The 27,175-nt window shown below is 39.4% G+C and overlaps 2 protein-coding genes, 1 long non-coding RNA gene and 4 other non-coding genes across 9 annotated transcripts; 5 read left to right on the top strand and 2 right to left on the bottom strand.

Moving 5' to 3' along the window:
• Positions 1 to 37: 37 nt before the first annotated feature.
• LOC106167449 (chloride channel protein C) lies at positions 38 to 13,524 on the bottom strand. The gene is made up of 17 exons (XM_087009321.1): positions 12,889 to 13,524; positions 12,465 to 12,604; positions 11,724 to 11,853; positions 11,083 to 11,160; positions 10,399 to 10,574; positions 9,922 to 10,014; positions 6,732 to 6,975; positions 4,864 to 5,058; positions 4,060 to 4,166; positions 3,571 to 3,701; positions 2,946 to 3,117; positions 2,496 to 2,682; positions 2,006 to 2,175; positions 1,594 to 1,773; positions 1,000 to 1,090; positions 691 to 792; positions 38 to 493 (listed from the first exon to the last, which is right to left on the bottom strand). The coding sequence occupies exons 1-17, from the start codon at positions 13,297 to 13,299 to the stop codon at positions 236 to 238; spliced, it is 2,865 nt and encodes a 954-aa protein (XP_086865447.1). The 5' UTR covers positions 13,300 to 13,524; the 3' UTR covers positions 38 to 235.
• Positions 5,549 to 23,281, top strand: LOC147763267 (uncharacterized). 2 transcript variants are annotated; one of them, XR_015333530.1, is made up of 3 exons: positions 5,549 to 5,741; positions 6,765 to 6,983; positions 17,505 to 17,651. It is a non-coding gene; the product is annotated as an uncharacterized LOC147763267 (long non-coding RNA). The 2 variants fall into 2 exon arrangements; XR_015333529.1 differs by lacking the exon at positions 5,549 to 5,741 and adding an exon at positions 23,112 to 23,281 and having other exon boundaries at positions 6,821 to 6,983; positions 17,505 to 17,660.
• Positions 9,290 to 9,362, top strand: Trnar-acg (transfer RNA arginine (anticodon ACG)). Its single transcript has one exon. It is a non-coding gene; the product is annotated as a tRNA-Arg (tRNA).
• On the bottom strand, positions 14,556 to 26,604 carry LOC106167448 (chloride channel protein C). Of its 2 annotated transcripts, none has more exons than XM_087009320.1 (18): positions 26,448 to 26,604; positions 24,513 to 24,941; positions 24,090 to 24,229; positions 23,797 to 23,926; positions 23,472 to 23,549; positions 23,087 to 23,262; positions 22,761 to 22,853; positions 19,798 to 20,041; positions 19,368 to 19,562; positions 18,801 to 18,907; positions 18,020 to 18,144; positions 17,554 to 17,725; positions 17,120 to 17,306; positions 16,674 to 16,843; positions 16,254 to 16,430; positions 15,951 to 16,041; positions 15,476 to 15,577; positions 14,556 to 15,343 (listed from the first exon to the last, which is right to left on the bottom strand). In XM_087009320.1, the coding sequence occupies exons 1-18, from the start codon at positions 26,454 to 26,456 to the stop codon at positions 15,008 to 15,010; spliced, it is 2,961 nt and encodes a 986-aa protein (XP_086865446.1). In that variant the 5' UTR covers positions 26,457 to 26,604; the 3' UTR covers positions 14,556 to 15,007. The 2 variants fall into 2 exon arrangements, with proteins under 2 accessions (XP_086865446.1, XP_086865445.1); XM_087009319.1 differs by lacking the exon at positions 26,448 to 26,604 and adding an exon at positions 26,256 to 26,393.
• On the top strand, positions 20,220 to 20,292 carry Trnar-acg (transfer RNA arginine (anticodon ACG)). The gene has a single exon. It is a non-coding gene; the product is annotated as a tRNA-Arg (tRNA).
• Trnar-acg (transfer RNA arginine (anticodon ACG)) lies at positions 21,293 to 21,365 on the top strand. The gene has a single exon. It is a non-coding gene; the product is annotated as a tRNA-Arg (tRNA).
• Trnar-acg (transfer RNA arginine (anticodon ACG)) lies at positions 21,980 to 22,052 on the top strand. Its single transcript has one exon. It is a non-coding gene; the product is annotated as a tRNA-Arg (tRNA).
• Positions 26,605 to 27,175: the final 571 nt, after the last annotated feature.

Here is a 27,175-nt window from a genome sequence, read left to right as displayed (position 1 = left end):
GCACTTTGACGTTGATACTTAAACACAAAGACTGTGATTTAAAAATAGCTCAGCAAAACTCGGCATTTATTTCGGCAAAATATTCGCCATTAAAAGACTTCATGTTACGCTTTCATAAACGTCTATAGCATTTACGAAATCTATCCAGTGCATTTGAAATATAATACTGATTTGCCCAAGGCGACGCGCGGCATTGTGTTTGATGTGATTTTCTGTATTGTGTTGAATGTCACAGCTACTGCAATCCGTTCAGTAAAGATTTTCTCTCAGAGTCTTCATTTCGTTCTCGCTGTTGCTGAATTCTTCGTTTCAAGTCCAGTTTCTCTTCTAAATAATATCCCATCATATCCTTCCGCGAGACGATACCGACCACGCGGTTCCGGCGATCCACAACTGTCAGGTGACGTAATCCCAGTGTGCGGAACATAATATAGGTCCGATGGAGAGAGAAGCTGCTTTGAATACTGCTTGACGACTGATTGATAAATGGTGACTGAAAAAAAAAAAAAGGAAATTGAATACTTTTAGTCAGACGTTTTTTTTTTCTTTTTCTTTTATATTTTGCATTTCGTTTCTTACTGTAATAAGTTTAATCTAAAGTGACCTCTCTCTCTCTCTCTCTCTCTCTCTCTCTCTCACACACACACACACACACAAACTGCGTTGATTAAAAAAAGCACATCGACTTACAATATCCATTATAACATCATCATATTCTGCAGCGAGCACGTATTTGTGAAGAATAAGGTCACGTCTTTTTAGATGGTCGAGACGATCAATAGCATTACCTAACTGAAAAAAGGAAACATTTTGATGCACACAATTGATATTGCAATACCATATTGCCATTTTAACTGACGCATTAACAATAGGTAACTGCGTTTGATTTTGCAGTCATTATGATTTCATTGTACTCGCGCACAACGCCATAATGAGTTCATTTAAACTTGTCTGTTATGTGTATACACGCTCCAACGGAAGCTGTAAGGATGTACCTACCACACTAAATGAGAGGTTTGGAATGTAATCAGCATTCGGGGACGCTCGTGGATTTATTACCATTTCCGTCAACAGCATCATCAGCTCATTCCTTCCAATAAACAACAAAATAATTGAATAATGCACAAAACTGGATAACCATCCAAAATCAGTATATATTCTGTGTAAATAATAATCTTGCTGATTCCTAATGTAACGGATTCGCTTTAAGAGGCGAGGCACTGCTAGGAGTACTATGTGTGGAGTTACATGTACTTAGTACATTTGTTAGCTGGGATAGGGCCTTCAATATATGGCGTGAAAAAGCGACTTTCAGCAATAATAATAATAATAATAATATTTAATTGCAACCAAAAGTAGGATGGTACATTTATAATTCTAAAATTCGTAGTTCTAAGAAAAACAAGCTTTTTTATTTTATATATTATCTAAAATACATTTTACATTATTCTAAAATACATAAAATACATAAAATACATTTTTTAAAATACTCTTCCATGCCGTCTTCGACAGTTTGGGCTATCGCTATTTACTACTGTTTATAAAATTTTCAGCGCACACAACATGACATCAAGGTAGTTAAATCATACATACCTTGTAATAATACCCAGAAGATGGTCCTCCTTCGAGTCCCCGTCACGTGCTACCACGGGGTATCCTCCATACGGGTTCTGCAGCACAAGTCTCGCCAAAGTTCGCACACTCTCGCGCGTCTGCAGAGTTTTCACTGGCGTTGTCATGATGTCGGCAACAGTGTGCAGTTCCAGATTTACTCTGAAATTATCATAACAGATACGAATTGTTTAAAGTATTTTGTTTATCCTTTTCTATATAGAAGGTACATGTAATGGGATAAAGTATAAAATGGAATATCCACTAATATTTTTGGAATATCCACTAATCTTATTATGGGGGATAACAAACAGCTATGATGGAATATCTGTTGACAAGGTTTAAATAATTGCCATTATTTCACAAACAAAACAATCATAAATTTTCCACTCACATTTTATTCTCGTCGTCATGGACAACTGGTTCGTCAGCGAGGAATGGAATACACTTCAACTCGAGTAAGGAGAGATAGAGGGGGTGTGTGATCATGTCGCCAACCCACTTGGCCGTCATCACAGACACCATGATAGGTAACAGAAACTGGATATCGTTGGTGATCTCCATCTGAATCAGGGCGAAAGAAAAGAATGAATTGTGTTAAAACTGCCAAACGTGATAAACGCGGGGACAGATTTCAGATTGCTACAAGCTGAATGGTTACACTGGAGAATTTTATTATTATTATTATTATTTTTTTTTTTTTGGGGGGGGGGGTAATGCCAATTAAGAGAACTATTGCTTTATTTCAAACTATTATGTCCTTGACAAAAAGCCTCTCTCTTCTGTTTTTTAATTTTACAAAACAAACTTTAAAACACCTGTTGAGTAGAAACTTAAAACTAGTACAAAACTCAAAAACAAAACTAACACTATTTCAAACCCACCATGATAACTGTCAGTGACATGGTCAGTCGGGACACTCCCCCGAAGAAGCTTGCTGCCCCGATGAGAGCGAAGGCCCCGGGGTCGATCCACCGCCAGTAAGGGTCTGTAGGCATCTGACCGGTTATTAGGAAGAATACATCCACCATTCCTCGCCCTACGATCCTCCCGTATAACCCGCCGATAAAACTGATGAAATATATGGGAGATGAAGGATATTTTACAACGATGGCAGGTCATTGTATCATTTATTATTTCAGACAATTGATTAATTCTTATTCTTAGTCTCTTTGATACATATAGCAATTTGTCAATTTTCTGTACCCGTGTTGGTCCAAGACCAACCAGTATGACTGGGTTCCCTTACTAGATCGATCTAACAGGATCGATCCATCTCCAAGGCGATTCTCGCTATAAAATAACATAAAACCATTCCATAGTTGTCTACTCACAGCATTGGAATCACCAGACCAGCCGTCACAGAGCTCCCGAGGACCCAGCAGGACAGCAGGAAATAAATGACCAACGCTGTCACCAAGGATACGTAACTAAACATCAGGTAGGTACGCCGTGAAAACAGGTTACGGACCGCGTCCTCACCGCCCAAGAATAGGATGGACGCCACTGCGGTAGACACATTAGAAATAAACTATTTTAGAAACACTTAAAATATTTCAGAATAATTCAGTTTTACTGGATTTGAATGTTCACTTTTAAAGAAATGGGGGGATGGTGAGATTAATTTTCACTTCCGTCTATGATGGACGCCCCTGTGGTTAACATATTCGAGATTTTATATAATGCACTTAATATCTTCCATAATAATTAAGTTTTTACTTTATTTGAATTTTTATTTTTAAAGTAATGAAGGGATTGTGAGATTTACTTTTTCTTCCGTCTAGATAAATAGACCGCCATGATCAATGTTATGAAATACAAATGCCGATTTAAATATTGAAAGACAAGAAAATATTTATATATAACACAAATATAGTTATATCCCCGCCCAATCCCCATTGTCCCATCCCCATAATATATTCAGTCTGCTAGGACTGTTATATATTTCTAGATACATACGTTCGTTGTATTCCCCGCTGGTCTCAGGGTGTTCGTTATGGCCCCCATGGCTCTCTGGCCCCGGACACGTGAACTGGACCGCGTGTTTACTGACCTTCCACGTGAAGTTCCCTATCACTGGACACTCGGGGCTGTAATGAAACAAACATTTGTATTTATTTATTTACAGATTTCACATTATTCTTCACTGTTAGTTATCTACAGCGTGTTCGGATGCATTTCACTACGTTACCCTAGTCTTTTGAACTGACTAAAACGATAATGAACTGCTTATAAATATTATTTGTAAAATATTCAGCTAGGCCTACACATAAAATTTATGAATATTTTTTATATAAAAAATCAACTAAAAAGCCTGATTTTTTACACATTAAAAGGATAATAGTAATATAAAAGTGTATGATGTGTTAACTATATTGTTATACTAAATTCAAGTGCCTTGTGTCCAAAGATCGGGATAGGTCTCTGGAGACCGTAGTTTCTACTTACTGAGTTCCATTGGGCAACGCTGTGGTATTCTCTGGTAGTTTGGGGCAGGAGGACGGTCGACATGGGAATAACATCGGTATTGACACGGACAGCGCTGCCAGTATTGTCTGATACAGCAAAAGAATGTCATTGAAATATTTTAGTATGAACTAACTACAAGGTTTAAACGCTAATAAAGTCAAGTATTTTGGCACCCGTGCATTAAAAATACATTAGACCCAATTTAATATTTAACAGTAGTAAAACCTTTGACTTTCATTCATCATAAATGATCAAGAAACATATAACGACAGTAAAACCTGAACAAAACACCAACACAAACACAAAAATATGGCTCTGTCCCGATGAAACTTTTGTTATAAGGAGATCGATCCTTCACTGCGGGGACTCTCGCTGACTGCAATCAGATTACCACGTCTTCTCTTGATCAACCAGGAAGTGACGTGTAAATCTGATTGCATCAGCGAGAGTCCCCGCAGAGTTACATCGATTTACGAAGAACGATAGAGTCGTTGTGATCGAACCCTAAAAGACACAAGATATGCTTCCCGTCAATTTCAGTATTAGAACAGCGCGGTAATATTTACCCGCTATGATATGTTTCTCATATTGGTTTATCCTATTACACCAAACAAGATTTTTGTGCCAAAAAAGTTATTTTTCACGTGTTAAAACAATAACGATGTGAAAAGATAAAAGTCAGTTTTTACGTCTGAAAATAACTTGCAATGTGGGTAAATAAATTTATATTCATTGCCAGCCTTTCAAACAAAAACAAGCATATTTTATGAATGGATTACTTACCATTACTATGACGGGCTCCAGAAACCTTGCCATTTTCTCCAGCCATCTATTGGTTATCTTAGACATGATGGCACGCCGTGCTCGGACTATCTTCAGGTTGAGGACGGTGTAGACCCCCCCTAGCAGGCCTCCCAGTGCCCCTAGCAGGGCGGAGGGAATAAACAGTATCACGTTCACGGCTATTTCTTCATGAACCTTTACAAATATAATATAAAAGGGTCTTAGTGAGAATTCTTTCACTACATTTCCACAACTAATTTATTTCTTTGTCTGTTCAGAATAGCATTAACCGGCAGTGCACGTTTCTGTATTACCCAGCGAGAAAACGTGCGCAAAATTTATGTCACCCTTCAGCGCCTCCCCCCCCCCCCCCCCCCCCCCCCCCCCCCCCCCGATCCATGGCAGTAAGTGCTTCTACCCTACCTTTTACACGATCACAGTGATTTTTTTTCACTACATTTTCCCAGATTCAAAAGCGGTGTACATATCTGTAATGTCCAGCAAGAAAACTAGCGCAACACTTACAACCTTCAGCAGGCCTCTAACATAGTTTTAACCCCCCCCCCCCTCCATGTCACGCGACTCGAAGTAACCACCAGATGTTCAGGAGACATAGAGGAACCGTCCAGCGCCCCTTGTTGGGCACTTCCAAGCAAGATACCGCACCAATCAAAGACGAGTATTTAGGGTCAGAGGTCAGTGACGAGTAATGAGCCAATGATATTACGCGATGACGGGTCAGGGAAAGTAAGCAGACGGTCATTCCAGAAATAGAAGTAGTCTGGACACACAACAACACAGGCGAGCAACGTATTAAAAAGTAGAAAACAGAGCGCCAAGGAAAGCGAAAATGACAGTTCACGCACGAATTAAAAGAGGTAAGCAGGATTTTAATGCTTATTCATTTGTTAATCATACTAGAAAATTGTTTTTCTAGATCTGGCATCCACGCCTTCAACTTTTTCCGGCACGATAATGTTACTACTCGTGTAACACTCGGCGGGTAAGTACCACATGTGACGCAGTTTATCTCAGTAGCTAGACTGCTTGGACTATTTTAATTGATCAGAAAATAAAGAGATGGGGCGTTGGGTTTTTAACGCTTTAAATACACAAACCACTTCTTGTTGAACTTATCCGAGGACAAGAGATATTAGTTATTTACCAGGCATGTCTCGAGTTAACGAGGAAAAAAATACCACTTTCTGATGAACCATGCCGCCCGCCAATCGTCTTGACAGTTTTAAGGTAGATCGGTAGTAGGTACAGGTGTTACTATTGCAATGTTTTATTATGTGTGTGCGCGAGCGCCTGTTTGCACATGTACGTGAAGAGACAGCTAAGCACAGATGTATGACGTAAGTTGGGGGTCATCAGACAAGTAAGCAAACTGAGCCAATACACCCTGCGAATCGCAGCAGTGTCGACGTCCATATTAATGTATGGGAAATGTTTTTTTCCCTCGAATTTGATGTTTTATAATGTTCTGCTATTAAACATTGCATTTAATTTGTTATGAAAGGAATGTCTTAGTATATAACATATTATGGGGATAAAAGGTGGTCAGACGTAAGTACAAAACACCCTGCGTATTGCAGTAGAGTCTGTACAATTGGATTCGATATTGGACTTTAATTAATCTAATCGAGTATTTTAAATGTTCTACTGATTGAAGTCGTCTTTTAGTACCATTTGAAAAACTGCTACAGTTCATTAAATACCTGTTAGCATGGGGTCATCAGACAACAGAAAACAAGGGGAGATTCTGCATCACCCTGTGTATCATTAAAAAGGTGCATTTACGAGTAACTGTAACTCGTAAATAAACTTTTTTTATAATTTGTAACATGTACTTATTGTTCACTTACCCGAAATATAATGTATTTATCCACATCAAACAGGCCGACACTCCCCCAGTATTTGAATTCGGCAAATGCGGAGTTCAGAAAGTCGGTGGAAAATGTGGTCACCATACAGCAGAAGAAAATCATCCATGAAAGCCTCATCGTCCAGAATGAAGATACTTCTTCCAAAGCAAATAACAAGCCACCCACGGGTGCTCCAAAAGCAGACGCCACCCCGGCACCGGCTCCAGCAGAGGTAAAATTTCTCCTATAAAGGTAATCAGTTTAGCTAAAATTGTTTCTTGTAAAAATTGCATTTTATGTGTTTGTAAATGCATCACCTTTTAATTTCCAATTTTAGCTAACAATAAACGTGAGTAGACACTTTTCTAAATTGTTCATTGTTCCCTTACTTGGGGATTATTTCTAAAATCGCTACTAAATACATGTAAAATCTATTGAATGGTTGCTATGGCAACAGTGGCGTGACAAAACCGTGCTGTTGGACCGTCCTGGTTACAAGTTGCATCTTCTCTTTATTTTGGATTAATTTACTACTGCCTTATTTCTAGAATTAATGAAATAAAATATTGTAAAAAATGTAAAAAAAAAAAAATCTTTGTCCATCATAACTTGGGATGAGACAAAGTTTCTATGACACAACAGTAAATTATTTCAGGATTTATTTAAGTCACTGCTACTGATTTCTGTCCATGATTTTATGCTTAACAAGTTATCGCCAACGGAAAACTAGCTCGCTATCAATGTTTATTTTTTTTTTTTTTAGCGTTTGTGAATATGGTTGGTTAGTTAATAGATTATTTTATAGTAGGCCTACCATGTTTATCCCCGCACTCCTGAAAAAAGTCGGGGATAATGTTGCCCATCCCATCCGTGTGGATTCTCGGCTACGGTGTACCTCCTCTCTGATCATTAGAGTCCGTAGCTTTTAACTTCGTGGATAAATAGAGCTGTCAAGGGATGTGCAGGTGCACTTTGAATGAAATTAGGACTGGTGGGGCTGTCCTTGGGGGGTGGATGGTTCTATTTTCCACGTTCTGCTAGTAGCCCTTCCTAGGCCATTTAAGTGAGAAAGTTGAAACTTTGGTAACTGAAGGTGCCATCGTCAGAGATATAGGCCTTTAAGAGCCCTTCATAGATTGATTCCGCCTCGGTGTGGCTGTCCCTGGGGGGTGGAGGTTATTTTCACTTGTGAATATTGGCATTTCCTGTTCTATCATTAGAACAGACATCTAGTTTTTTTCCGCGTCGCCGCATCGAGTTTTTTTTTTTTTTTTATTTATTTACTATTATTATGATTATTTTTATTATTATTATTAATTGAAACTTAAGTCTATCGACTCAGGTGTACGTAGGCCTAGGTCTAAGTGTTGGGGGTGGTGGGCTCATGTCCTAGTTCGATTCCACTTTACCAAAATAACACGATTCAGAGCTGGGCCTCTGAGGACGTGTGTTTTTACAGCGCCCCTTGCAGAGTAGAGAGTGGCTCTTAGAGTGTCCAACGATTGTCTCTGATAGGAAGGTAGGTGTCTCGCCTGCCTGGTATGAGATTTATAGTCACTAGGTATAGGGTGCCTTGAAAAGGACATTCCGTGCAGAGTAGAGAGCGACTCTTAGAGTGTTAGGCTTCTCGCCTTTATTATGAGGAAAGATCGTCTCTGATAGGAGAGTAGGTGTCTCACTCTAGACTTTAAGTATTATTTCAAGATTAATGATTTTCTACGAGCATAGGCCTACTTGGAGGCATATAGGCCTATCATATGCTGTTGCCGTAATAGTGTCTGGGATCCCTGAAGCAGGCACAAGGTAAAAAAATAAAAAGCCTTGAAAATTTACCATGGGACTTTTAAGTGGTAAAACACCTTAGGCCTACCTTGACGAATCTTGGGAACCATAAGAATTGAAATTTAAAAAAAAACTCAGGTGTCCTGCTGCCAGGCTGGGCTACCTGTCGAAAACATCGTTTTAAAAGCCTTTAAGATTGTTGTGAAAACTTTTTGATGAAACATCTGTAAAGACTGAGCAGCATCTTTTATATTCTGCCTGGGTAACTGATGAAAGAGGTAGTCAGTTAGAAATGATCAGGCATTTTCGGAGGCCTACATAACAGCGACGTCTTCCAGTGCTTGTGATTATAGCCCGTATGGTTAGATAGAGGAAATTTACATGTAGTGGTCGTGAAATACCAGTAAAAATGATGCTCGTCTCAAAGTTAAGATATATACTAATGAAAATATCTATCAACAATGCACAGTAAATTCTAACAGGACCCGATGTAAATCCTACTGTGAATGTAAGCAATGTGACCTACTTTCAGCGACATTCATTATGACGTCAGCGGGAATATCACGTGACCCTCAACCTATTCTTTTAGAAATATGGTTTGCGCGATATACATATGTTCTGACAATACAGATGTAGTATTATAAGGTATCAAGACGTTTTATAAATAGGCAGTTTATTTTATTTATATTCTATACGGTTTTCATACCAAAAGATCTGTTAATATGCTTAATGTCAAAAGAATGGGAGTGTTCTTTGCATCTTTTCTTGCATGCTACGGGCTCGTGGCGCAATGGATAACGCGTCCGCCTACGGAGCGGAAGATTCCAGGTTCGAGTCCTGGCGAGCTCGTATTTTTCATTTTTTTAAAAACATTATACGCGAATCAGTGCATTTACCTTACTTTTTCACTTCTACGTCAATCCTATGTACGTGTGATGATGAAAATTCGTATAACTTTGCAACTAGACTGTACTCGTGATATAAAATGCATAGTGTCAGTGATATGCCCTAAATTTGCTGTGTGAGGGATTTTTTTTACTGAGCAAGAACAAAAAATGGACCTTATTACGCGTCTAGTTTACCGAATTTGAGAAATGCCATAGAAACCAAATTGGATTTTGAGTGCGAGCGTAACTTTTTCCATCTGCTTTTTCGACCTGAGGGGCGGTTCTTTCTACTCTCTCACAACCCCTCACATTCTGAAGATCTGATGTAGTGGCTTCTTTTTACCAATATCTGCATCAAGAGGATGCGCACCAAATTTCAGTCTCAGGATAAGATGCTTTTATTTTCTGTTAAAAAACGTACTGTGATGAAAACCAAAAGGAAACAACCGACCCATCTCTCTCTCCGTTCCCTCTCTCTTTCTCTCTTTCTCTCTCTCTCTCTCTCTCTCTCTCTGTCTTACCTGTCTTCTGAATTCCTAAGGCGTTCGAATAGAGGGAGTTTACAACCAAACGTTCGTGATCGAAATTGACTCAGTCCGTTCCCTATGATGGCTCTAAAATTGAAAAATACGGGTTGAATATTAGCCAAACATTCTGGTTTAAATTCATAAAATCTATCAAATGCAATGGTTGTTTTTCTGTTCTTTTTACCACAGCCCGCAATATGATATTTTGCAAAAGAGAGACAGATAGTTAAGTTCACTTAGGGATAGATAGATATTTAAGTCAAGTTGAGAAGAGTGTCTCAAAATTGCGGGGTTTTGGCAGTTTTTTTGGAAGAGGCTGGTAACGTGCACTTTGCTCACCCCATTTTAACATATTGATATTTTGCACAAGGATAGATGGGTGAATGGATAGATAGAGAGGTTAAGAAAATTGACTCGTTGCTATATATTCTCCAGTTGTTCTAAGAGTAGAGTAACGTGCATTCTGCTCACCCTATATGTATCATTGGACCCTCGGGACCCAGAGGCAGCCCGGCTCCTACTGCGCATGTGCACGAGATAAACTTGAAAATGAAAGTTCGGAGGTTCAGCGCGTGGCGGACAACTGTGCCGTTCAGGAACCCGATGATTTCTGGAATCCCGGATCCGACAGCAGGTGTCCATACGAACTAAAAAAAATAAAAGAAAAATATGAGTCGCTGACCCTCCAGACTTTATTTAAGACTTAATTTTCAATTTCTTAATTGTTATATCTGGTCGAATGAATCATATTCTGTATCGTGCTATTGTAAAAGAGGGGAATATATTTATTGTTTTAAAAACCAAGACGAATTTGGAATCTCCGATACGATTATTATGTTGTTTCTCTATCAGCAAACCCAAGTTTCAAATGCATGTCAAACAGCATTCGGTCACAATCCTCTGAAATTCATTTTAACGTGATACATCAAATAAAAACGTGCAAATTCTCAGATCTCTTGAATTATTTCTTCACGCTATCACTGTGAACACATTTCTCGGAAACATGGGGAATTCGTGCAAAAATGGTCACCGAGGCCTTGAGGATTTCGGGCACCATGTTAACACATAATTCTTCACAAGTGATAATGAACTTATCGCGTGATTGCCGGTCTCTCGGCACCACTTCACCTTGTTATTTCTTTAAAGTACACTTACCGCGGTGAAGAAAGACGCTATGGCAGTAAAACCTATACTGTATGTTAACACCCAGGCGAACGCCATCCACATATCACTCTGAAAATAAAAAAGGAAAAAAGTAATTAAAAAGTGGTCATATTGTTTGTGTATGTTTAGATATTCAAACTACTAGCTGTACATTTTACTTTCTTCTTTTCTTCGTCACTTTCAAAAACATTAGTAATTGTTCGAGACTGCTCGTTACCGTACAGTAGTAAATTATTGAAAGGCCGTTTTATATCACTCGCGTTAATCGATTTCCTAGATTGCACTCCTATAATATATTGAGAATAGTATTTTGCTTCTTTTCCGGCTGACCCTGCCAAGAAGAAAGATCTTTTAAATTCCACAGCCTCTTTCCTTAAGTATGGTAAATCTTGAAGTCTAGTGACGCAATTTGTGAACAGAAAAAATCTTACAATACACTTAGCTGTGTTGTATATTGGATTTTTCTACGCGTTTTAAAGTAGCAATCAAGGAAGAAATATCATTCCATCTCCTAAAGCCTATGGGATTGACACGGGGTCAGTGAAAAAAAAATGCGAAGGCTTAAACAGTCAAAATATTGTATACAATACTGTGCAAAATCTTAAGAGGCTATTAATTTCATTTGCTCATACCTTAATAAAGACTCCAGCTTTCTCCCACTTCAAGTGCACGATCACGTTGACAGTCTGGTGAAGCAGGTAACCCACCGTCCCCACGACTACCCCTATCAATGCCATCATCACCCACCGGTCCAAGTTAAACCTCAAGAAAAAATAATTTTGATATTTCACATGGACCAGGACAAACTGAGAAGGTTCTTCTGGGGAGGGGGTGATATAAAAGCACGTGTGTTTACGTCGGGAATTGTTGCATTCTTAACTAGTGGATGAGATTTTTTATATATAAATGACGTAAAGTAAAATGCTTGTATTTAGGTATGTATCTAAGGAAATTACAAAATTTCACGCGACGTTACATCACCACATAGCACTACCTAGCCTTGCACTACGTGACACAACGTCATAATATTTTGATCACATTAAACCCTTTGATATCATATAACATCGAACTCCTTGAAATTCAATCCCACAACTTCCCGATGACCTATGCGTATTATTATGTTATTTCCCGTCCAGGAAGAGCTGCATTTTTAATCAATGTATTGCAGTAATTCCTGTTTACTTCATCAACACAACTCGGTCGCATTCAGTTTTTCTATCGATCCACTCCACATTAAATTTTAACTGTAATGCAGATGAAGTATTCCTGACGCATCTATTTGTCAAGGTAAAAGCAATCTCAATACGGGAATCTCTGCCAAAACTCGCACAGTGCCAAAATACTGACTAGATTTTAAAGAATCGATCGATTACCTTGCCGGCTGATTCCTCAACCATGCCTTGTAGACCTCGCTGTGTGGCGGCAAGTAGTCGAGACTATCGTGAGCTGCTAGGAGTTCCTTCTCTGAGTTGGTGTACGTGTGGTTGGTGTTCACGCTTTCAAAATCACGGCCCTGAATGCCAGAAGTAAATCGGTTATATCGTAACAAACCGCTGTACGTTTAAAAGCGTGTGTCTGTCAGAGTATTTGATATTGATAACAGGGTGAAGATTTGCAAGACATGTCTTTCCTTACTGTAATACTCGCAGTCTGTATTTCCCCTTTGATGTGACAGATTTGAAACAGCGTTTTACCCTCTGCAACAATACCACCTCCCTCATTAAACTCAAAATTAATACAAAATCAGTCCGATTAAGTGTATTTAAGACGAATTTTATTAAGAACAGTCGCACTTACCGTGACAAAAAATGAACTGGTATCATCTTTAACATGTACACCCTCTGGTCCAGCGTTTTTGACTGCTTTCACGGACCAGCGTCTTGCTGCGTTGAAAATCAACTTTCTGGGAGACACGTCGGGTGTCTCGGGGTCTTCGTCTCTGGAATCCGAGTCCTCATCCTGGTTGTTAATGAGAGATAAGGAGGTTGTTCTCCCGTCCGCCATCTGGTCCATGTCACTGAAAGTAACAACACTGTCTTTTCTCGTTTCATTTTTATGTGTAATATTTCCATTTCTAATTGCGGTATTACTGTTATCGTCTGCTGTGGGCAAACTGTCGTCATCATCATCTGTGTCAAAGAGCTTGTTGAGAGGTAGGAGGATCCTAGCGTCCACAGAAGAGGCGTCTGTGGACTTGCCGTCGTCCATTTTTTCGTGCACAATTGGCCTCGACTGCAGTATGTGTGCACGTAGTTAAATTTGTAAAGTATCAATGCCAATGTGTATTTGTATTGCTAGTCTATTGTCTGCTATTGTGCCCACTTCTTCTAATAAAGCACCGTAATTTGAATACAAACATTGTTATGCACGGCAGTCAGTAGGGCAAAAACGTCCACAGGTTCTATGTAAATGTTAAGTGAAAGCGTTATTGGATTTGTTGTCCTGAACCATGGAGGTGCACCTGCGAAAAAGGCGTACAGACAGGGGCCTGAAAAGGACCAATTAAAAGAAGCAGTAAACGTCACTGTATTTATGATACCGTACACAAAATGAAAAGCATCTTGTTGACTTCGGTTTGTTTTTAAAATTTTAATATTTTTTTCGGATATTTGGATAATTTGCACAATTTGTTAACAATCTTGTTTGCAAGCGTGTTCGCTGAGGGTTTGTTTGTTTTTTCAACCTCCACTCGACCCTAGTATTACGGGCTATTGTACCGTATCCAGGCTCGTACAAACTCGTGTTAAAAGTCAAAAGCTCAATCGGCTTGAAAGTATTAATCCAGCAAACACTTTTCTGACTCGCATAGCCTTACAAATATTGTATCATATGGCTGATTTTTTAAAAACCAGTTACTGTAATTATCGAGAGGGGAGATGTCACTAAAGTAGCGCTGCTTAGTCTGCCCAGATTTGTAAAAACCAGCGGAGCATGAGCACGTGCGATTAAGCGTGTCACGCTTGGTGTGATGCCTCATAGAGACCAGAGGGACGTTTGACTGGACTATGTGTGTGAGGAGAGCGTAGTGGTGCTTGAAGTGATGTATTGTTGTAGAGGAAAATGCGGTATTTAACAACCATAACGGGTTTCATAATAAGTGTTTCGTAATCGTAGTGACTGGACCGTAGTCCCCTGAATACCTATTAGGTTACCATGTTTCCCCTGGGGGGATTGGTCGTCTAGGAACTACATGTATAGGTGTGCTAACAACAGGTTAAGACTATGGGTGTATGATTGCGCATGTTTGCATGGGAGGGGGCGGTGTCCAAGTCACCAATTGGTTTTTACTGTATGGAGTCAACAGATTAGCAGTATGAATGGAAAAAAATCAGCGTAATTGTGTCCTGTTGTCGATCACATCGAGAAGTCGTATTAAGCTGAATTCAGAAAATAATAACATTTTAAATTATTTCAAAGTTATTTATGTGTTTGACTTCGGTTCAAATAAAGCATGAATAGATCAATTTTACTTGGGATCATTAGATGTCTTAGCATCTTTTATTCCGAATATTACGTTTATCAACATGTTTTGTTAGTGGCATAGGTAAGCAATTCTTATTTGGTGTGCTTAAGAACACAAGACTGATATATACTCGAAGTCAACAACACCCAGGCCTAAGTCAGATTTTTTATGGCAATTGTAAGAACCATTCTTATAACTTATTTGTTAATAAAGTGAACTGCAGGGGTAGTCTATGGGCGTTAGCAAAATGCGTTATCCCTGATTATGGACAACTAGGAGCGGGAGCACAAAAGCAATCCCCTCGACGAAAAGTTAATATATGTTCTGGTCACTTAAAATACGTATGGTAAACATAGACAAATTATGAATTTGCCCTTTGGTAGAAGTCTCCTCTGACGCAATGAATGAAATATCTCCTCTAGCGCAATGAATAAAAGATCTCCTCTGCTGAGTTTAGTACAAAACGTCGTCATTCCTCATGTGATCATTTCCTTCCCTTTCCAATGTAGTCGAAACTACAATGTTTTCATAAGCGAATGCCTCTTTTCCTTTCCTTCTTTCTGACTCGACCTTTCGTTGTGTCCGGTGTCTTTGCCTCCGCTGCTTTAAGTCCAGTTTCTCCTCCAGATAGTGACCCATGATATCCTTCCGCGACAAGATACCGACCACGCGGTTCCGGCGATCCACAACTGTCAGATGACGTAATCCCAGTGTGCGGAACATTATATAGGTCCGATGGAGAGAGAAGCTGCTTTGAATACTGCTTGATGATTTATTGATGAACGGCGACTATTAATGTAAGAAAGAAAGAGAAATGTAAAATTGGAATTTTCACTCCATATCAAATTCAGTTTTATGCCTTTTATCCACACATATATGTACATTAGGTTTTGATTTATTTAAGTAAATACTTTCACTTACAAGATCTAGCATAATATCTTGGTAGGATGAATTAGTTACGTATTTCTGTAGAAGGGCTTCACGCATTTTCAAACTTCCCAAACGATCAATGGCGTCACGTAGCTAAAAAAATAAACAGTTTAAGTAAATTTCAAGGCATTCTGTATATGTATTTTACAACAGATATAAACATAACAACAGATATAAACATAAACCTGTAGTCCATTTAAGTCATATTAAATCGGTAAGTTTTTTACCTTGAAGATTTTCAAGTGAAAAAGAGCATGTGATTTTCTTCAGAAAACTTCAAGATCTCTTCATTATCTTCTTTAGAACAATAATCAAACATTCTACATACCAGACTCTACACTGTGCAACAGGTTAAAGTCATTTTTTACCGAAATAGAGTGGGATATTTTAGTTGAATTCACAAGGTTGCGGTTTTTTTCCCAATATATTATTATGAACGTATATTTAATCCGTCAATGCCACCTACCACTCCAAAGGAAAGACTGGGTGTGTACACTTTATCTGGGGGAGCGTGCGGTGGAATCTCCGCTTCCGTTAGCAATATTATAATTTCATTTCTAAAAAATAAAGATTGTGAATGATAAGATATATAAGGAAAAGAACATATCTTATAGCTGCTCTTCTGTGGCCATATTTCATTGAAGAAGTTAACTTACATGTATTTCTTTTGGCCCATAAGGCAGGCTGATACATTTGTGATAATTTTAAAGTTATGAAGACCCTTCTACGTGTAACATTATTCTGATGTTTCCTTATCCAACAAACTGACCTTGTTATCAAGCCGAAAAGATGATCGTCGTTATCCCCATCATTAGATACCACTGGATATCCTCCATACGGGTTCTGAAGCACAAGTCTCGCCAAAGTTCCCACACTCTCGTGAATTTGAAGAGTAGTCACAGGTGTTGTCATTATGTCAGCTACAGAGTATAGTTCTAAGTTAACTCTGAAATAATTTGATAGCCGTACATTTTGACAGCAACAAAAACAGAAAGAATGTAATTTTCCCATATCTAGGTTATATACTGTGCAAAATACGTTTCTGAGAAAATGATATATATTCTAGATTTTGTTAATGATGACGGTGTCTTGGGGTTATTATCATTATTATGTAAAAGGACATAGACAAAAAGACGTTGATATGTAGGGTGGGCTCATTCCGTTTGATCATAGCACAAGATTAACTCACACATCGTGCTTGTCATCAAACACCACAGGTTCGTCTGCTAAGAAAGGGATGCACTTTAATTCCAGCAGAGAGTGATAGAGGGGGTGTGTGATCATGTCTCCCACCCACTTGGCCGTCATCACAGACACCATGATAGGTAACAGAAACTGGATATCGTTTGTGATCTCCATCTGTAAAATAAAGACAAAGTAATGGTTTTTATTCTAACTGGAAAGTGATATTATCAAACTGACACTGAAATGGAATTAATCAGGTTTATATTTTCATTAAATTACAACAATATAAGTTGCATATATTTTCTCAACCCTAAAGCATTTCTCTACCTACTGATAGGAGCATAAACATAAGGAGAGGTTGAATACACCTACGAACCAAGTTGGTCCCCAGACATAATTCTTTGAGAAATTGAGGCAACTGAAAATTACAATAAAATGCAGGGAACTTACCATGATAACGGTCAGTGACATAGTCAGACGGGACACTCCCCCGAAGAAGCTGGCTGCCCCAATGAGAGCGAAGGCCCCTGGATCGATCCACTCCCAGTACGGGTCTGTAGGCATCTGGCCAGTCACCATGTAAAATATGTCCACCATTCCGCGTCCAAGGATTCTTCCGTATAGCCCGCCGATATAACTGAAAAGATTGTGAAATATCCAATGTCGTTGCAGAGCCTGTTCCTTTTTTTTTTGCTCTCTCTCTCTCTCAATAATTTTTTTCTTTTTATCGAAAACAGTATTTTTCTCTTTCTCTTTAAGTTATTTTCTTGTTTTTTGAAAACAGTATGATACAGCAGTATAGTTTTTGAGCTATTGTTTATTCGTTTCACCTTAGGGGTTACAGAGGACTATATAGCCAGATAGATTACAAGTGACCAACTTACAGCATCGGTACCACCAATCCCGCAGAAACCGAACTTCCGGGTATCCAGCCCGCCAGCAGGAAGTAGATGACGAAAGCGGTCACCAGGGAAAGGTAGTCAAACATGAGGTGAGTGCGTCTTAAAAACATATTATGGACTGCCTCTTCGCCGCCAAGGAACAGGAGAGAGGCCACTGTGAATAGAATACGTACCATTTCAACGATTAAGAAAGCGAAATAAAAAAAGCTTGTGGAACTAGTACACTACCAAATAAAAGCTTGGTTTTACCTTACAAGTGATTTACCCGTGTAAATATTTCTACAAATGTGAGTCTATGAGACTAAGGAACGTAAATAGGTGAGATTAGCAGATTAAGGATAAGCTGACCAACCAAAATGGATAAAGATTATCGTAAAATTTTGTTTTTTTCGAAACTCTTAAAATGTTTTACCATCAATACATCGCAAATCATAAAAAATGTCCTTACACTCGTTGTACTGTCCATGTGCCGACGCTGAATGTGCCTCACCGTGCTCTGGCCCCGAACACGTGAACTGCACAGCGTGCTTGCTTATTTTCCATGTGAAATTCCCAACAACAGGGCACTTAATGCTGAAATGGGAGACAATGTCAGTGGATTTATCCTCTCTTAGAATTACAATTTGGTTCTTTAGTGACCAACTTGGAAACTATCTTTCTCTTGTTAAAAGATGCGTGCGTGTAATAAATCCTCTTAAACAACAATCAAAATGATCTGGTTGTCTTGTATGACTTCTTCCCCCCTTTCCCGCCTTCGCAGAATTTAATAGAAATAGTGAATTTGGAACACCTCAAGCGATTCTGTAATCTTGTATTCGGAACAGTCACAGTGACAAAATTCTTTTCAGTTTAGAAACGTAAGGATTATGCAAGAGTATAAGCTAAGGATTTATAAAAGAGTTTAAGCTAAAATCTATGAATATCTCTGTGCTCCATAGCAAGTTTAAATGGTTGTGTGATCCCCTTTGGAACAAAAACCTGAGTGGTTCCTGTATGTGTGTGACTCAGTCGAAACTGATGTTATTGGTACATGTGCACCTACACAGGTAGACATGAGGTTTTTATATTTCAAAGGATCACTCAACCATTTAAAAAAAGCATACAGTTGTTATACTAAGGGGTCCTGCATTTTCATCATCATCCACAAAAAAAAAAAAACTTTTGTAGCCTTGTGTATATGATGATAAAAATGACATACCCCTTTAGTTAAAGTTACAGTTTGTTCTTACTCTGTTCCATTGGGCAGTGCTGTTACATTGACGGGCAGCGTGGGACACGTGCTTGGCTTACATGGAAATAGTGTCGGTATCCACACAGCACACGTGCCTAGTATGGCCTTCAGAGAAAAAAAATACTTCTTAACGCTCACTCTGTTACTTCAGATATATAAAATGTTCAGATGAGAGGTGTTACTTCAGATATATAAAATGTTCAGATGAGAGGTGAGATACTAGATCGACCTAACTCCCTGGGGGTTCACGCTAAATAGCTGCCAGCCGAGTGGGCACGAAAGTTAATTACCTCCTTACAAGTTACAGCTTGTAGGAGCGGGACGGACATTTAAGCCGGATTATCTGACAGTAATCTAGTGAGACTCCCCATGGGGATAGATCGATCTAAAATCTATGTAAATGCGCCCTTTCTCGCAAGGGAAAGGGGGGTTCATATTTTGGTTCAAAGATTTAATTTCAGCTGTGTAACAATTTTTTAATTTAATTATTATTCTTATTTAAAAGGTCTTGCTATTTAATAATCTAACAAATAATTGGAAATACCGTATTATGAGAATGTATTACCATGATAATCAGAGGCTCAAAAAACCTGGCCAGCTTTTCCAGCCATTTGTTCGTTATCTTTGACATGATGGCTCGTCTTGTGCGACCTATTTTTAAATTGATGATGGTGAAGATGGCGCCCAGGATTCCTCCAAATATCCCCAGAACAACCGACGGTAGGAACATAATGATGTTTATGGCAAGTGCATCTCGAACCTAGGAACCAGGATAGGAGGTCATTACAAAATGGTGAAAGTTCTGACACTGCCATTCAAAATGACGCGCCCAAAGACAACTTTAGCAAGTAAATTGCCAATAATCAATTATTTCAAAAGATTTTCATTGTAGTGGCACTTGCTTTGGTGAATTAGGTGTACCGACAGCAAGAAGTTAAGCATTGATATTAAGGTAAAAATTAAGTGTCCGTAAATCAACACGAACATTCACCCACCCGGAATATGATGTATTTATCCACATCAAACAGGCCGACGCTTCCCCAGTATTTGAATTCGGCAAATGCTGAGTTCAGAAAGTCTGTGGAAAATGTGGCCACCATACAGCAGAAGAAAGTCATCCAAGACAGTTTCATCGTCCAGAATGAAGACACTTCTTCCAAAGCGAATAACAAACCACCCACGGGTGCTCCAAAAGCAGACGCCACCCCGGCACCGGCCCCCGCTGAAGTGAAATTTCTCCTGAAATTTTAAAATCATGAAGATAAGGATTAATGGATACAGAACGTGCATTAAAAAAGAAAGGACTTGTGAAAATGAAAGGTACGATTGAGACTTGTAAAAAAAGTTTTTATCTTAAAGAGATAGCTGGAGTAGAGGTTGGAGCCGGACCGACGTTGGCTCTTGGTCTTGCGTAAGCGGGCTCGTGGCGCAATGGATAACGCGTCCGCCTACGGAGCGGAAGAATCCAGGTTCGAGTCCTGGCGAGCTCGAAATTTTCATTTTTTTCAGCCGTATCATTTTTAGCAACTCAACTCATTTGTCAATAACTTGTAATTAGAGCTGGTATAATATTATATATAAGAACTCCATGGGATTTGAGATCATCAACTTGCTGTCTACTCGACACTGCACCACCCCTAAACAAACTTGCACATCAGTAGAGGCTGTACTTAGGGGGTAGGTATCCTTATCCTTCACGTTTTGAGATCTCGAGCCACTGATTTGTAATCGCGAACGTTGAAAAAAAGCTAAATTTGGAAGGAAATCTGACAGTCATTTCAGATCGTTGAAAGGGGTGATGAAGCCTAGATGTGGATGGGTTGGTGGATTCATCATGAGTCACAGGGGCGGATCTAAGGTCATTTGAAGGGGGGTTTGTCTGCGGATGCGAAGCCGATTCTCCCCTCCCCTCCCCCTTGGCGTGGGGTTCGGACCCCGCTGCGGCTGAAGGGTCCCGCAAAATTTTGGTATTTTAGAGTGCGAACGGCTCCATTCGGAACGGTTGAGAACTGTTTCAGCTAGTCAAATTTTAATTTCAGGAAGGGATTATTGGTGTAATTTTTTTAGAGAAACCGAAGGGGAGGTAAGGCCCCCCCTAAATCCTCCCCTGAGTGATACTTAAACGTTATAAAAATGCTGAGGAGGGACTTTTGTCCTTCAATGTGTCATGTTATGTAAACTAAGGTTGATAAGACGCGTTTATTATTGGTAACCTCCACTACACTCATCATGGCAAGGACGTACACAATCATCGACGAATTACACACGATTTATTATTTTTCAGTCAAATTCAGCCATCGATTTAGTATGCAATTTGGCTTCTGTATAGAACTCGGGGCCAAACCCCCTCTATACTGTGAAATAACTCATGAACCGTTCCCTTACAAGGCCTACATTATTCAGCAAAGATTGAAATAATGGCGGTATCACATGCTATGCAGTCGGCGTCTGGGCATCGGCGGAACAGGTCAGCGTAACGTTTACATGAACGGGCTCGTGGCGCAATGGATAACGCGTCCGCCTACGGAGCGGAAGATTCCAGGTTCGAGTCCTGGCGAGCTCGTGTCTTTCATTTTTTCAGCCATATTGTTATGGAAACTTCACTCATTTGCCAATATCTTATGACTAGAGCTGGTATAACATTATATGTACGAACTCAATGGAATTTGAGATCATCAACTAGCTGTCTTCTTGTATTTAACTACACCACCCCTAACGTAACATATCAACTGGGCATGACCTTAGTGGGTTGACATCCCCAGTCTATCATGTTTTGAGATCTCGAACCACGGATTTGTAAACGTGCACTTAAAAACAGAGGTTAATTTTGAAAGAAATCTGACCGTCATTTAAGATTGTAGAAAGGAGTGAAATAGCTTGGATGTGGATGGGTTGGTGGATTCATCATGAGTGATACTTCTTCATCGATGAATTACGCATGTTTTTCAATCAATGTTTTTGAATTTTTCCATCAAATTCACCCATCGATATAGCATGCAGTTCGGTTTCTATCTAGGACTACAGTTCAAACTCCCTCTATACTGTGATACAACTCATGAACTGTCCACTTACGAGGCCTATATTGTTCGACCAAGATTAAAATAATGGCGGTATCACACGCTATGCAGTCGGCGTCTTGGCATCGGCGGATCACGTCAGCGTAACGCTTACGAGAACGGGCTCGTGGCGCAATGGATAACGCGTCCGCCTACGGAGCGGAAGATTCCAGGTTCGAGTCCTGGCGAGCTCGTGTTTTTCATTTTTTCAGCCATTTATGGGAACTTAACTCATTTGCCACCTATATCTTCCAACATTTTCATTTTAGGGCGGAAACAGTTACTGCAGGCAAACGTCTTTGGGGGTTTAAATGCTAGATTTAATTCATATGCATTTTTTCTCCGAATTTTGCTCACGTGTTTTTCATTTTTTCAGCCATATCACTTATGGAAACTTAACTCATTTGCCAATATCTTCTAACTTTTTCATTTTTGGGCGGAAACAGTTGCCACAGACAAATGTCTTTCTCTGGGAGTTTAAATGTTAGATTTGAGTCACATGCACTTTTTTCTCCGAATTTTGATCACTTTTGTAGCGAAGGAAAGAAGCGGGGTTATTAAACGAAATCTGACGTCACTGGTACAAGTATTAATATTTGCCCGTAGTAAGGCATTATATGGCAGTACGTGCCAAACAGCAGTGAAGACAGTAACTGGTTAAAAACTCCCGTTTCTCTCGTTCACATTTAAAGTGATCAAAATGCACATAACATTACTGCAAACTATTAGATGTGATCTTTTAATCCATTTGAGGCCCCAAAAATGATGCTCCCCTGTAATATAGGAAGGCACAAGTCGGTTTATTGCACGATGCATGTCCTATTGACAAATTGTAGTCCTTGCCAACCTGCTATTTACCAAACTTATCAAGACATAAACGTTATATTCCCTAAAACCCTTACCTGTCTTCTGAGTTCCTGAATCGTTCAAAAAACGGAAGTTTACAACCAAAGGTCCTCGAACGAAATTGACTTAGGCCATTTCCGACGATAGCTCTAAAATGGTATAAAACAATCTTTAATTTGATGGAAGCAATTTACCCGAAATGTTTAACAACTGCGCTTCTCTTGTATGTCATTCAGCGTTCATGTGCCACTGATGTTGTTTAAATGGATTGATGAGAAAATAGAGCTAATGATACAAACACGTTACGAACAGCGCACAATGAGCCTACAGTTTTGATTTTAAGTAAACTTGACAACGGATTAAACGATCAAGTGTGTAATACCCTATGTGGATCATTGGTCCTTCAGGTCCGACGGGGAGACCTCCACCCACGGCGCATGCGCACGACAGAAACTTGACGATGAAGGTCTTGAGGTTCAGCGCGTGGCGGACAACTGTGCCGTTCAGGAAACCGATGATTTCTGGAATTCCCGAACCCGCTGCGTATGGCCATACAAACTGGAAGGACACGATATAAACTATATATAGGCCCTATTCAGGAAACGTGCATGTATCTCTCACGCACGCTTTAACGCGGAAACTTATTTAAAAGAGCGTTTTTATGATACTATTTTATATCTGATATATCTATAACAGCTAGTGCTCTTAATCAAGATGAATCTTTAAAAAACTGCTTCATGTTTGTGGTTGGATATGTTGCCACTTACTGCAACTAAGAAGGACGCTATGGCAGTGAATCCTAGACTGTAGCTCAACAACCAAGCGTACGCTTTCCAAATATCTTCCTAAAACATAAATTGAAAATTATTTTTCATCAAAGTAAATAAATAGTAAATTAATTAACAGCAAAGCGATTTCAGTGCCATTTATACTTTTAAAATATATTGGAAAAAAAATCCTGATGTGAAATCGTATCGCTCATTTCAAAATTCACACATCATGCTTGCTTTTCTTTGTCTTGTATGTTTTAAAGTGTTTCTTAGACGTCCATTCTGCACTTCTAATGAAAATGGACTAATCGTTTATATACACCTTAATATACTCTTCTGCTCTCTCCCATTTGAAGTCTGAAATCATGGCGACGGTTTGGTGGAGGAGGTATCCCACAATTCCCACTGCGCAGCCAATCAGCGCCATCATGTACCAGCGGTCCCAGTTTAATCTACGGAGGACCAAAGAAATTATTTCGTTTTAGAAACGTTTTTGAAGTCAACAATGAAATATTACTTTTTTACTGGATGACAGTGATATTTTTTGTGTAATTAAAAGAACACACCTTCTATATGTGCAATTCAATAAAAATATGAGAAGAATGTTGGACTTACCTTGCCGGACGCTTTCTTATCCACTTTTTGTAGACCTCGCTGTGAGGGGGCAGATAGTCCTGACTGTCATGAGTTGCTAGCAGTTCTCTCTCAGAAATGGTATACTTATGGTTGGTATTGACGCTTTCGAAGTCACGACCCTGTAAAAACCAATGTAGGAAGATTCATTTATCAAACCAACGAAGAAGTCGCGTCCTTTTATTTTGTGAGTTTTAAGAGCTTTTCCAAATCTAGGACTGAGCGGATTCGTTAACCAGTGCTAAAGCCAAATGAACTTATGTTTTTATTTTGACTATGGAATACATAGGGTATGCTATTATCGGGTAGCCTTAAATAAGTATCTAGAACTAAAACATTTGAAGATGAAAAAGTACAGAACTAGACATGGCCTTTGAGAAGTCAAACAAAGTCGCTTGGGCTCACCTTAGCAAAGAAAGAACTTTTGTCATCATTAGGATGGAAGCCATCCGGACCAGGACTCGCGGTCTTCAAGGAAAACTTGCTGCTGCCATTTGCCAATCCTGGTCCCTTTTCTGTCTTGTTCATGCTGGCCTCTTGCTGTTTTCTGTTGAGAAAGTGCGATTCTTGGTATCCATAGGAACCATTCGAAATCGGACCAGTCATGCCACTATTGAAAAAAGCGGAGGTCGTTCCGAACATCCGACTTTTCAGGCCAAAGTTTGTATCGCCATACTGATAATTCGCGACAGTGCTGTCATCTGCCGACTGCCTCCTGTCTTCCTCGTCCATGTAGTATACATTGCGCGGGAGAGATTCGAGGACTGCCGCCCCTTGGGAAGGCCTCACAGATGAGGAAAGGTCGTCCATGTCTCCTCGTAAGATTCGCTTCAGCTGTAATAGAGTAAATGTGGTTGTACGTGGAGGAAGTGTTGCTATGACAACCAATCATTTGGTATTAGGACAATAATAATCCAGAGCTGTGCTTTTTCAAGTATTCTTACTTTTGGAAGAATCATTTTCTCTTACAACACATGTAATCTGCCAAAAACATTTCGTCTGTAATTCAACCTGCCTATTTTATGTTTAACCTGTGCTATTGCAAGGCTTAGATAATCGCAAAAAGTATAAATTCAATTCTATATTTTTGTCTATATCTCATTATAGTTGATGGTGGATGTTTGCTGCTTGGTCGTGATCATATAGTATGAACCCCGCGATGTGACCATCTTACCACCATTTCCTATAGCCTGGCTTTGGCAAATCTGTTGATATTCTCTCTGTAATTTATTCATTATCTGTTATGAAATGCAGGTGCTTGCTATGATCAACCTGCTGCAATGTAATGTTGACTCAAGCTGTTGTTTACTTTAGGACATTATGATCAGTGATAAACACTGCACGTACACCGCCATTACCATGAACCTGCACTGCAGTGGAGCAGATTTTCTGTCTGCATATTTGTCAACTTTTTTATCAGCAGACGCGGATGTCAGATAAGACGCGGGGTCCCCCCACTGACTCAACTTACTGAGAGAACTTCCTTCTAGAAGAAAGATTAGTCACAACTTAACCAATACTCTCCACCCCACCCCACCCCACATACTCAGCTCCCTCCTTTTCATCCCCTCCTTAAGATAACACGTTGAAAATGCCAATAGAATTCGTGATTTACGGCGCAATTCACTGAAGACTGTCGCTATCTGTTTTCAATGTTTACCAATATCTGTGAAGAGCCTTACAGTACTACACCAGTATTCCCCTGAGTCCAGGCTCAGTCTCGCCGCCTAATGGTCCAATTTGATCTTATTTTCAGTCTAAATATGTTCTAGTCTGAACAGGTCTTTAGGGGGGTATTGTACTATGATTTCTCGGGTTTTGAATCTCAGACTCTTTAAGATTCCTGTTAATAGGTAATCCTTTTCATAATTGTTAGGCCCATTGCTAGCAATTTCAAAGGAGGGGGGATTTTTCTGAAAAAGTGAACCGTATTCCAAGAAACCTTCGTGTACCTAGATTCATTTATAACCAGAACGGACCTTTTCACAGCAAAAGGGCTGCTTTTTGGAACCTGGCAGACCCCAGCTTGGTCACGGACCTCACTCTTGTTTTTTCAAAACAACATTTATATTATATTTTCATCACAAAAATTCTGAAACATTGTTCCTTGTTTTTATAGTCCTTGAAATCTTGTTCTGTTCCACCTACCGTTCCTTTTCTCTTAAACTTCATTTTCACACCGCCATCTTTGTTAACATATTGGTATTTGTAGACTAAGTGTAAATCATATGATAATATCCCAAACTGACTGACATGATTTATCCGTCACTAACCATCATTTCATCAATCTGTTGCACGAAAAGTCAATGAAACGACGTAAGCGTCATGTGACAAACTTACCGTCCCCATCAATGTTATCTGCTGTTCTCTCTCATATTACTGCCAGGATTCTCCTACATTTTAAGTTTCATTATATACTTTAACTACTCACTTTATAACCCTGCTGTATTTCTTCTTAGGGGTATACTGTGCTCTCACGTCAACCTTTTTATCTTATCGGTGAATGCGTGTGACCGAGTTTGAAGGGAACTTAAAAGCAGGTAGTTGCTAGGCGTAAGTCGACTAAACAGGCACACACACCATGTGAGTGCTTCAGAAGGTATGGGCTGTTAGTGGGCTAAGCCGGGATTTAAAGCCTCCCCTCAGTTAGGCTAGGAACGAGCAAACACTAGGAACATTCTCCGTTTGTTTTTCAAGTGATGCTCAAATCGTTTGTCTAAATGTACTATGTATTGAAAAGGGTGACGACCTATAGAATGTGACTTTTCCCTAATCTGTGACTGTGCAAGTATTACCTTTAAAGTTAGAAAGTGCATTCTTTAAGCTAAAACGCACAACTTATGGCGACGGGGAGTTTAATCGTTTGCGGGAGCGTACATATTTTTGGACTAATCAAATTTTAATCACATATTGATGCATTTTTGATGCCGTTTCGCTATGAAACAAATATCATGTTACAAGATGTCCCAGATGTGAATATGCAAGAGATAAGATACTGGTAATAATGTGTAACAGGTGCATGCGCGAATAATAAACCTCATAATTTACGTATCAAGTTGTCTAATAGA

The sequence above is a fragment of the Lingula anatina genome, chromosome 3 (genome assembly GCF_051362555.1).
Source record: "Lingula anatina isolate TDL-2025a chromosome 3, LinAna3.0, whole genome shotgun sequence".
Lineage (NCBI taxonomy): Eukaryota > Metazoa > Brachiopoda > Lingulata > Lingulida > Lingulidae > Lingula > Lingula anatina.
The sequence above is the reverse complement of the archived record's forward strand: the minus strand, read 5'-3'. Positions and strand labels throughout refer to the sequence as shown.

Bases quoted from the DNA above. Each gene is read 5' to 3' on its own strand.
- LOC106167448 (XM_087009319.1), bottom strand. From the start codon at position 26,279: ATGAAGTTTAAGAGAAAAGGAACG. The intron at 24,942-26,255 runs GTAGGTGGAACA...ACTCTATTACAG, and splicing joins AGTTTAAGAGAAAAGGAACG to CTGAAGCGAATCTTACGAGG. The intron at 17,726-18,019 runs GTAAGGACATTT...TTCTATTCACAG, and splicing joins ACATGGACAGTACAACGAGT to TGGCCTCTCTCCTGTTCCTT.
- LOC106167449 (XM_087009321.1), bottom strand. From the start codon at position 13,299: ATGGACGACGGCAAGTCCACAGACGCCTCTTCTGTGGACGCTAGGATC. The intron at 2,683-2,945 runs GTGAGTAGACAA...ATATTTCATCAG, and splicing joins GGTCTGGTGATTCCAATGCT to TTTTATCGGCGGGTTATACG. The intron at 1,091-1,593 runs GTATGTATGATT...GTTTATTGGAAG, and splicing joins CTTCTGGGTATTATTACAAG to GAATGAGCTGATGATGCTGT.